Below are 12,328 nucleotides of genomic sequence, written 5' to 3'. Positions count from 1 at the left end.
TGTGTACAATTACCATGCCATTGAAATTTCAAATGGCTACTTTTAACTTACATGCAGTTTGTTGCTTCAGCCACGACAAAATCAGAATAACACCTTTCAATATTTCATTGCATTGGGTTTTCAACAAAGACAGTATAGCAGCTTCTGCTCCATAGAGAGCTATGACAAATCATAATAGAAGAAATTGATTTTGCTTTGGACCAGTATTATGTGTGCAATGATGGCAGTTAAATTTCCATTATACAAATACAATCATGCACATTTTTTCACATGTCACCTCTGCAACCAACTAACTATCACGCAGTGGAGAACAACACCATTCAACATTCCAATGAAATTGCATTTTAAAAATAGAAAGAAAAAGGAAGAAAAATAAAAATCAAAGGTAGTAAAATAAAAACTACCATCACAGTTTCACATTACTAGCCAAAAAAATAGAAAAATAAAATAGGGTTATGGAAACGCTCTACAGTGATCATTCTGTGTAACCACATGACCAAAACTACTATTTTTTTGAAACTAATAGCATTTTCATGGACAACCATTCTATCAAAACACAGTGAACAACATTTTAGGTCTTCACTATGTTTTGTTCAAAATCCTATTCATATAAAAACCCTCAACTAATTATAGAAATAAAACTATTTGAATGTTTGACATAAGCATTCGAAGAATCGATGACTAAGAGTGAATGGAAACCACATTCCTTATGCACACAATGTGGTTGCAGTGACGCACCTCAATCGCGGTAAAGACGAAGTTGTTTGCAGTAGTCACAGCTTCAACAACAGTGGTAGCTTCAGCGCAGTTTCTGGCAATCACAGGGTCTGAGCATGCAGAAGATAGGACAAAGGAGAAAAGGCTAGGGTTTGAGCGCGCGGGGGCCAAAATGAATTTGTGTTTTAATTTATGAAAAGAACAACATCGGTTTTTTTAAAAAAACCGATGTTAACCTGAAGTACTTAACATCGATTATTTAAATAACCGATGTTAATATCAAGTAGTTAACATCGGTTTTGACAAAATTGATGTTAACTAACTCGACTTATTTACAAAAATACCACTGTGTTTTTCTTAACATCGATTTTTTTAAAAAACGATGTTAATTGTGCGATGTTAAATCTATATTTTGTAGTAGTGGATGGACATGAATCGCTTGCCCATGTCTATCCTAGATTATTTTCAAATTTGAACCAAAAAGATGAACTCATTGCTAATGTGGGTAAGTGGGTAGGAGATGTGTGGGAATGGAAATTTTCGTGGAGGATGGAATGGTTTGTATGGGAAAGGCCTTTATTTTTTGAGTTCTTCACTCGAATTTCAAATAAGAGGTTTTCTAAGGTTGGTTGTGATAGATGGGTGTGAAAAGGCAAATTTCCCCATCTGGGGTAGTTTTACAAACTATTTCCCCAGATGGGGTTGTTTTGATATTATTTCCGGCAGGGGGCACTTATTTACGTGATTTGCATGGGGCTGCTAGCAAACCGCCATTGCCAATGGCAAGTTTGCTGTGCAACGCCCATGTGGCATGGAAACCGCCACCATGAGTGACGAGTTGCTTGCAGGTGGAAATCGCCAGCATGACTGGCGAGTCTGGTCCTGGTTTTGGAAACCGCCAGTCAAACTGGCGGGTTGGCTTGCTGGATAGGTTGCAGGCTTTTCAGGCGTAGGCACATGCTGCTTTTTTTTCCAGAGAAAATGGAGTTGCAACTGCCATTGGCGATTTGAGTGTAAGTTGCAACTCCCCCTGGTGATTTAGGGCAGAGCAAATAGCTACTCCTAATGGCGATTTAAGGGCTTTAAATAGACAAAATTCTTCTCAACGTTGTTGCATGTGTACTCAGATTTGAGCTACGGGTTTTCTTTTTTGCTTCTTCAGTCTATATCTTAATCAGGTTTGTAATTTCAAAATTAATAATTTATGTTATAATTCTTTTTAAGTATGTTGTTCTTTGTTCAGATTTTTCTGCATAAGGTTATGAAATTTGGTCAGATTTGAGCTGTGTTAATTTTTACTCAGATTTTGAGCTGTGTTTGTTCAGATTTTGTTCAGATTTATCCGCATAAGGTTATGGAATCCGCATAAGGTTTTGTATTTGTTTCTTCAGTCGATATTTTACTTAGATTTGAGCTGTGTTATAATTTTTTTTTCCAAAACTGTGAGTGGAATTCTACAATTAAAGAAATGAGGAAATCAAAATTACAATTTAATGAAAATATATGATACGCTAAAAGCTTTAACTTGTAGTTGTAACAAAAAAATATATAGCATTTCGTTACTCATGCCACAAACATAAGGCAATATAATAAGAATTTAATGATAAAAAATGTAAAAAAACAAAAAATTTACATGATGAATCAATTAAAAATTATTATTGTTATAACTTTTAGAATATTTATTATAAAAGGCAATAAATTTATGATGCATGATTCATCTATGAGTTATTTTCTCAAATTATAATAAATACTAGGTTTAGTCTCTTTTTTTTTTTTTGCTAACTAGGTTTAGTGATATTTTGCTCATTTAAATTCAGTGTTGTTTTAGTTTGTTAAATTTTTTATTTTAATTTATTTATTTGTCTTTTATAATAAAAAAAATTAATTATTTAATTATTATTTAAAATTCTTAAATTACCACTTTTATTCAGAATCTTAAAAAACTTAAGTAAATTAAATTGTTTTAAACCTTCGCATTAAAAATTACCAATTAAAACATTATATTTTACTCACAATAAAAATAAAAATATTTCTCTTGAAAAAAGCCTTATTCTCAAATTCTATAAAATCTTAAAATTTTAGTACCACTAAAATTTTAAGTTTTGAAAGAAAATATTCTCATTTTCTATTTCACTATATCATTAAATTTCAAATGTTTAGATAAAAAAATGAGAATTTAAGAGTTTTATAAAATATAGAATTGATATAAAAAGACTAAACATACTTAATTTTAAAATAAAATATAGTTAAGAACTTAACTTAAATACATTGACATTGATTAAGAAATGAGAATACTAAACTACTTAGGTCAAACAATATTTGATAGTTTCCTCTCTTTACACACGAGCATGAATCTATCTACTTCTCTAGTACGGCTTGTGGGGCTTTGTCTTGTTGTTTAATATCCTTTAATATGACACTTTTATTTGTTAGTTTCCAGTAAAATAACTTGTATTCTAATTTATTTTAAAGTAATTTTTAATTAAAAGTAGATTTCAGCTTTCAACTAATTTTTTTTAAGTAATTTTTTTTATTTGTTAGTTTTCAGTAAAATAACTTGTATTATGATTTTTTTAAGTAATTTTTAATTAAAAGTAGATTTCAACTTTCAAGTAATTTTTTTAAGTAATTTTTTTTATTTCTTAGTTTCCAGTAAATTAATTTGCATTATAATTTTTTTAAAGTAATTTATTTTATTTAGTAGTTTCCAGTAAAATAATTTGTATTATAATTTTTTAAGTAATTTTTAATTAAAACTAGTTTTCAGTAAAATGATTTGTGTCATCAAATTTTTAATTAAATTTCTTCAGTGTTGCTGTATATTAAAAACTACATTTCAGCTTTGAAAAAGTGTGAGCATTCTTGAGATTTTAATTTGTGCGCATAAGGTTGAAATTTGCTTCATGAGATTTTTTGTGATTACATTTTACTATTTTGAATTTATTATGAATAATTATTTAAAATATTGTTTTTGTAGGTACACGATGAATTCGGTTATAACAGTGTTGTATTTCAATGGAAGGATATCTGAAGATAATGATGGTGTAATATTTGAAGGCAGTAAAAAAGCGATTCAAATTAAACATGGAATTAGTTTCAATGCTTTGAAGAAAAAAATTGGAGACAAGGTAAAGTTAGAAAATAATGAAATTATTTATGCTATCAGTTGTAGATTTTTAGTGTCAGGAAAATATATTGCCATGCAAATTTGCGATGACGAAGACGTTGAAACGATGCTGGAAAGTTTTAAACAACAACAAGAAATGTCAGTTCTAGAATTGTACATAGAAAAGGATGTGGCCAGTGGTTCAATGTTTCATTCTGCAAATTCCCTTACATCATGTGGAAATTATTTATCTAATGATGACACACAACCGCCAACAAATATGAGCAATTTAAATCTTGACGAAGATGATGATCATGATGATGATGATTATCTTGTGTCTAACTCATATGTTGAAGAGTCGTTAGACGAAGATGACAGTGTTGACGGTCTATCAGATACCGACAGTGAAGTCCTCGACATGATTCCACCAGTAAGAATTGTTCACCCAGCAGAAGGTATGATTTCCTCTTAAAAAATACGTCAATACATTTATTATTTAACGACAATTGTATTAAAGGCCAAATAAGTATGATTTGAATTTTTTTTTTGGACTATAAGGTGTACAAGGAATTCAGAATCCATTTTGGAATGATGCTTTGTATTATAATAATATCAACTGGAGTCATCCTAATGAGGAGGACATTTGTGGTTTGGAGATGCCATCCAATTTTAATGTTGGCCAATAATTATATGTTGGCATGGAATTTGATAGTAAAGATGCGGTCAAGAATACGGTCAAACAATATGTTATGAAGGTGCATCAAAGTTTCAAAGTGGTTGAAAGTAAATGGGACAAGTATGTGGTTTGTTGCGTGAATAAATATGCAGATTGTCCTTGCCCTTTCTACATGAGGGCAATTCTATCTAAAAAAACTGATTCATGGAAAGTCACTCAATGGGGTGGACCACACACATGTCTCAATATGACCATGACCCAAGATCACGAGAAACTTGATTCAGATTTAATTGCCACTTGTGTAGTAGGTACGTATTTTATGTTCATATTATGTTATTGTTTACCCTTAATTGTCATTTAAATTTTGTTATTCTATTCACAGGCATGATCAGAGAAGATCCATCCATAAAAAATTCATTGATTCAAGAGAGGATTAACAGTCAATTTGCGTACAAGGTGTCGTACAAAAAAGCTTGGTTGGCGAAACAGAAAGCCATTGCTATTGAATATGGCGATTGGGATGAGTCATATGCGAAACTTTTGTCGTGGCTAACACACATGCAAAATCATTCTCCTGGATTGTATTTTCAAATACTACATGACGATTTTATCGTTGGAAATACGGTTAGTCACGAACACCGCCAATTTCATAGAGTTTTCTGGACTTTTGGCCAATGTAAAGAGGCTTTCAAGTACTGTAAGCCAATCATACAAGTTGAATGCACACATTTGTACGGAAAATACCGTGGGACCCTCTTAATGGCCACATCTCAAGATGGAAATGGTGGTGTCCTTCCTCTAGCATTCACGGTGGTGGAAGGTGAGACGTTGACAGCGTGGTCATGGTTTTTGGCACACTTGCGTGAACATGTCACAGATAAAAATGGTATTTGTCTGATATCTGATCGACATGCGAGTATAAAGTCCGTTGTCGCTAACGAAGCACTTGGGTGGCAACCTCCCCACAGTTATCATGTCTACTGTGTGCGACACATAGCAAGCAACTTCAATCGAAAATTCAATAATGCCAAACAAAAAGAAATGTTGAAGAAATTGGGTAAGATTTCATATTTGATGGTCACGTTTATTTTACTTTCATTTATACTTAAAATTGTTATTCATAACTAATTTTATGCAGCCTACACTCCATGCAAGCACATTTTTGATCAAAATTTAGAAAAATTTCGTGAACTGAGTCCAGCCATAGCAACATGGATTGATCGCATCTCAAAGGAAAAATGGACGATGGCTTACGATAGAGAAGGACGTCGATACGAAAACATGACAACGAACCTCTCAGAATGTATCAATAAGGTTTTAAAGGATTGTTGCAACATTCCCATAACAGCATTGGTGAAATCAACGTACAGTAGGTGTCGAAAGTACTTTGTTGAGCGTGGCCGCCAAGCCCAAAGACAGTTAAATGAAGGCCAAGTATATTGTTCAAAGCTTGTTAAAGAACTAAGGAAAAATCTAGAACAAGCTTGTACGCACATCGTTCGCGTGTATGATATCCACTCCACAAGGTTTGAAGTAGAGGAGAGCTTCAACCCTATAACGCAACGTGGCGGACAAAAGTGGGCAGTTAACTTGAATGGTCATCATTGTCAATGCGGAAGGTATTCTGCGCTTCACTATCCATGTTCACACATAATTGCAGCTTGTGGTTACGTCAGCATGAACTACTATCAATATATAGATGTTGTTTATACAAACTAGCACATCTTAAAAGCTTACTCCGCACAATGGTGGCCTCTTGGGAATGAAGCGGCTATTCCTCCTTCTGATGATGCATGGACACTTATCCCTGACCCAACTACAATTCGTGCAAAAGGTCGGCCAAAATCAACAAGGATAAGAAATGAGATGGATTGGGTCGAACCATCTGAGCACCGAACAAAATGCAGTAGATGTGGAGCCGAAGGGCATAACAGGCGTCGCTGTCCAATGCAATCTGAGCGTGGGAGTTGTTCAAATCGTTGATTTATGTATGTTAGTCGAGTGATTTGTATTTGTTTACGTTCTGTTCAATGTATTGAATTTCTGGGGTTCAATGAATTCGGTAGTTTAAAACATTTTGTCTTTTGTACATTACTTATTTATGGGCTTCAATGAATTCGTTAAACCATAACCACCAACTAACCCTAACCAGAAACCCTAACCCTAACCCCACACCGTATCGCTTACCACAAACCCTTTCCACTAACCTTAAACCCTAACAAATAACCCTAAACCCTAACCCCTACCCCTAAACCCTAACAACTATCCCTAAACATAAACAACTAACCCTAAAGCCTAACCACTAACCATAACCCCTAACCACTAACCCTAAACCCTAACAACTAACCCTAAAAATAAACCACTAACCCTAAACCCTATCCACTAACCCTAAAAATAAACCACTAACCATAAACCCTATCCACTAACCCTAAACCCTAACTACTAACCCTAAACATAAACCACTAACCCTAAACATAAACCACTAACCCTAAACCCTAACCACTAACCCTAAAAATAAACCGCTAACCCTAAACCCTATCCACTAACCCTAAACCTAAACCATATACTTAGTTTGATGCGCAACATAAAAATAGTCATTATGATTACTACCGTTACTTATTTGATTTGTGTACTTTAATTTTTCTTTATGACTTTATTTATTATTCTAGTTTGATGCGCGACATAAAAATAGTCATTATGATTACTAACCCATAACCCTAACCCTAACTCATAAACCTAACCCTAACTCATAACCCTAACCCTAACTAATAACACTAACCCATAACCCCTAAACCTAACTCATAAACCCTACGTCCTAAAACTAACTCATAACACTAACCCATAACCCTAACCCTAACTCATAACACTAACCCATAACACCTAAACCTAACTCATAAACCCTAAGTCCTAAAACTAACTCATAAACTCTAACCCTAACTAATAAACCCTAAAATTAACTCATAAACCTAACCGTAACTCATAACCCTAAGTAATAAACCCTAAACTTAACTCATAAACCTAACCCTAACCCATAACCCCTAACCTTACCCCATAAACCTAACCCTAACTCATAACACAACCCCATAACCCTAAAACCTAACTCATAAACTCTAAGTCATAAACCTAACTCATCCTACAACTAACTCATAAACCCTAACCCAAACTCATAACCCTAACCCTAACTCAAAACCTTAAACCCTAACCCTATGTCATAACCCTTCACAATAACTCATACACCCTAAGTCCTACAACTAACTCATAAACCCTAACCCTAACTAATAAACCCCAACCCTAACTCAAAACCTTAAACCTAACCCTTCACCCTAACCCCAACTGATAACCCTGACCCTAACTCATAACCCTAACACTAACTCATAACCCCTAAGTCCTAAAACTAACTCATAAACCCTAACCCTAACTATGTATTTGTCAACTTTAATTTTGCTGTATGACTTTATTTATTATTCCAGTTTGATGCGCGACATAAAAATAGTCATTATGGTGTCCGCGATGGTGATTCAATAACAAATGGTGATTGAAAATGCAATTCCATAACAAATTCCATAACAAGTACAATGAGATACCATAAATTAAGTCTGAAATTCAAATTACAAAGATACAAAACAAATTTCAAATAGAGACATCAAAATCAGTCATTATGGTGTCCGTGATGGCGCGAGGATGTGCCACATGGTCGATCCCACCTTCGGGCTTGACGATCCGGATTTCTTCTTGCACGCTGTCTCCGCCCTTGTTCCTCAGCCTCTGCAGAAAACTCGTGACACAAATCAACACCTAATAAGTCACCCATATCAGGGATTACTCCGGGTACATCCCATTGCTGACCTAATGGGGCATTAGGTGTTGCCATTGAGGCATCATGTTGCTACGAAGGGGTCATGGTCGGCCATGAAAAATGAGGTTGTGTTTCTGCAACACCACCAAACGAATGTTCGCTTGCAAACATATCAGTGTCATGGCCTTTGAAAGGATACTGATACATCTGCGAAGGATACTGAGAAAAAGTTGGTGGCGTGTAATACATTCCATGGCCACGTTGCTCCATATGTTGGGAAAAATCTTCCGCTTGAACAATCTCCCTTCGTCTGTCAAAACCTCGAGTTTCAACACTTGACTGAAGCATGTGAAACTGTTGTGGGGGAAATCGACGCTCTGATGCTGGACCATGTGTCACAGGCTCAGTGATCCTCTCTTGCTCTTGGGATAAAATCGCTAACTTTTCCACATATGGCACGAGATCATCAACTGTCCATGTGTTTCGCCCTTGTGGTGACACCATATACTGCAATGTCTCGGTAACTTCACCCTGCAATTATTACGGTAAGGAAATTAATGTCGATGCTTTAAAAAATAAATTGAAGTTAAATAATTAAAAATAAATAAATACCAATGTAGCCGTGTTTGCATTGTTTGGGTCGATAAATATTTTTGTTTTGCGCCTATACCACACCATGTAATCCGAGTTAAAACTCAATAGGCCCTCTTGTCGAGCATAAATGTTGACCCTAAACTTAGCTCGATTATTCCACTGACTGATAAATGGGGCCAACAACTGGAACCAATTTTCATCTTGTTTGCCTTTCAGTGTTAGCCCGTGGACATTCCATGGTTGCGAAGGAGACTCCGGAATAGGTTGTTGCATTGCAAATTGTCGCAACACTCTATCCGGTTGGTGCCACTCTACAACATGGAAACAAATGAGTGGCACCATTGCGCACCACACCATACTGCCAACCAAACAAATGGGAGGCAACATCGACGTAACAGTTGCTGTGTAAGGCTCCCACAGAAACTGCATACAATAACACAATTGTTAATTTATCTTAAACCATGACATTTTATTTATTATTTAACGAATACATGATGATCTTGTTACCTCATGTCGTTTCATGATATCTAATTTACGACGGAAAACTATTAGATCATCATTGCCAATATGTTGGTTTCCATGTCGCAGCCACCTACAAAAAAAATATGAAATAATTAGTGCTGACGCGTTACATTATTGATTATTTTCAAATGAATTTTTTTTCAAAACAACTAACCTGTGTCCGAGTGGTTTGTTTTCTATTATAGGAGGAGTTCTCTTTGGAGCCAAAGTCGTGCAGCGTTCCCATGCCCACATTTGGATTAAGATGCACATACCTCCGATTGATTTTATTTTGTAATCGGTGGCGCTGCACATCTCTCTGTATAAATAAGCAAGCACGGCAGGTCCCCATGCATACGCGCTGCACTGTTCAAAGTCCCGTAAAAATTGGAGGTACCTTAGGGAAACTTTATTGCTGCTTTTGTCAACAAATAGAACTCCTCCTATGAATCTGAGGATCCATGCACGGGTAAACCTTTGTAATTATTCTACGTTACCGTCATGGATATTTATTTCTGAAAAATGGTGAGCCAGCCAACTTAATTTGACCACACTGCCTTGAAGTTCACCTTCCTGTGGTCTGACTCCCAATAATTCTTCACACAATTAAGCCCAATCAAGATTAGTCTGACCAATTAATGGTGCCCCCTCAGTATGAAGACCTAACAAGACTGACACATCTTGAAGAGTAATCGTAGCCTCTCCGCATCTCAAGTGAAACGTGTGTGTCTCGGGCCTCCATCTTTCAATCAAGGCTGTAATTAATGAAGAATTAATTTTCAGGTACCCCATTTTCATTATCCAATAGAATCCTGATTGGCGAAGCAGAGGAATAATTTCCTCTGGTATTTCTTCTTGTCCTTGATAGATGGGTACAACTCATATGATATGTAGTTTTCTGTCTGCTTCCCCATTCCAAACATGTTCGGAAACATGTTTAGGTTGCAGCCATAAGACGTATCCATCTATTAGACCAGACTTAATGTGTATACTAGATGAAGATGATGACGAAGATGTCATTGATGCTATAAAGTTAAATATAATACAAAAAATTGACAACAAAAATTTTACATTAAAAAAATGAACAAATTTAATAGCTACACAAATTTAAATAAATGTTATAAAATACTCTACAAATAACAAAATTACAAATTTAATAGCTACACAAATTAAAATAAATGACCAAATTAAAATACATAGATTTGTTACACGTACAAAAATTTAACACAAAAAAACTTAAAATACTACCTAAAATAGTCTACAAATAAAAAAATTAAAAATTACATGCCTTCACAAATTTAAATAAATTACCAAATTCAAATACATAACAAAATTAAAAATTTAAACATGTACATAAATTTTACACAAATAAACTTAAAATACTACCTAAAATAGTCTACAAATAACAAAATTACAAATTAAATAACTACAAAAATTTAAATAAATGACCAAATTAAAATACATAATAAAATTAAAAATTTAAACACGTACATAAATTGTACACAAATAAACTTAAAATATTACCTAAAATAGTCTACAAATAACAAAATTAAAAATTAAATAGCTACAAAAATTTAAATAAATGACCAAATTAAAATACATAACAAAATTATAAATTTAAACACGTACATAAATTGTACACAAATAAACTTAAAATACTACCTAAAATAGTCTACAAATAAAAAATTTAAAAATTAAATGGCTACAAAAATTTAAATAAATGACCAAATTAAAATACATAATAAAATTAAAAATTGTTACACGTACATAAATTTTACACAAAAAAACTTAAAATACTACCTAAAATACTCGACAAATAACAAAATTAAAAATTAACATAGCAACATAAATTGAAATAAATGACCAAATTAAAATACGTACATAATAAAATTATAAAATAAAACACGTTCATAAATTTAACACAACAAAACTTAATTTACTAACTAAAATACTCTATACATAACAAAATTAAATATTCAAATATGTACATAAATTTAATTAAATGACCATATTTTTTTTCCAATTATTAAAATTTAAATTAAATAACAAATATTAGACACAAAAAAATGATATTAAATCAAAAAAATTTCATGGAATAAAAAATTTAAAGAACGTGTGTGTGTGTGTGTATATATATATATATATATATATATATATATATATATATATATATATATATATATATATATATAAATAAAAAAATTTCATATATTTCAATAAAAACTATAAATAAGTCAATTAAATAATATTCACATTCTAACTAAACCTAAAATACCATATATAAAATACAAATAATATCATACAAACCTACTAAATCTAAACCAAATAATAATAATATAACTAAAATTAACGTACAAATAATTTTATCACAAATAATAAGATACAAATTTAAAAAATCTTAACAAAATCATATTAATAAATCCACTACAACTAACGTACAAATCATAATATACCAACTCAATATTTCAATGTACTACTTAAAATTTAAAAATTTCATCTAACATCAACAAACGTAATATGTATATATAAAATAATTAATACCATGCTAATTTACAAAATTTAAAGAAAATAATATATATCAATTTAACTATAACTAACCTAACATATATCTATATATATAACACAACTAATAACATATAATTTTTAAAACCTAACATTAACCTATCAATTAAAGTTACAAAGTTAATAATCACTTACCAAGCACAGAGAACTCACGTAATATGAAGAGGAGAGAAACCACGTACCAAGAGTGAAACAATAAAGCACACCCCTACAAACATTAACAAAATATTTACCATTCATATATATATATATATATATATATATATATATATATATATATATATATATATATATATATATATATATATATATATATATACACACACACACACACACACACACACACACACAATAAATATTTATCATTCAAAAATAC

The 12,328-nt window shown here is 32.6% G+C and overlaps 1 protein-coding gene across 1 annotated transcript; it reads left to right on the top strand.

The window, feature by feature from the left end:
* Positions 1 to 5,251: 5,251 nt before the first annotated feature.
* Positions 5,252 to 6,180, top strand: LOC106796649 (uncharacterized). The gene is made up of 3 exons (XM_014769551.3): positions 5,252 to 5,556; positions 5,638 to 5,813; positions 6,160 to 6,180. Exons 1-3 carry the CDS (start codon positions 5,259 to 5,261, stop codon positions 6,178 to 6,180), a joined length of 495 nt encoding a protein of 164 aa, XP_014625037.1. The 5' UTR covers positions 5,252 to 5,258.
* Positions 6,181 to 12,328: the final 6,148 nt, after the last annotated feature.

The sequence above is a fragment of the Glycine max genome, chromosome 17 (genome assembly GCF_000004515.6).
Source record: "Glycine max cultivar Williams 82 chromosome 17, Glycine_max_v4.0, whole genome shotgun sequence".
Classification (NCBI taxonomy): Eukaryota; Viridiplantae; Streptophyta; class Magnoliopsida; order Fabales; family Fabaceae; genus Glycine; species Glycine max.
This window is presented reverse-complemented; position numbering and strand designations above follow the sequence as displayed.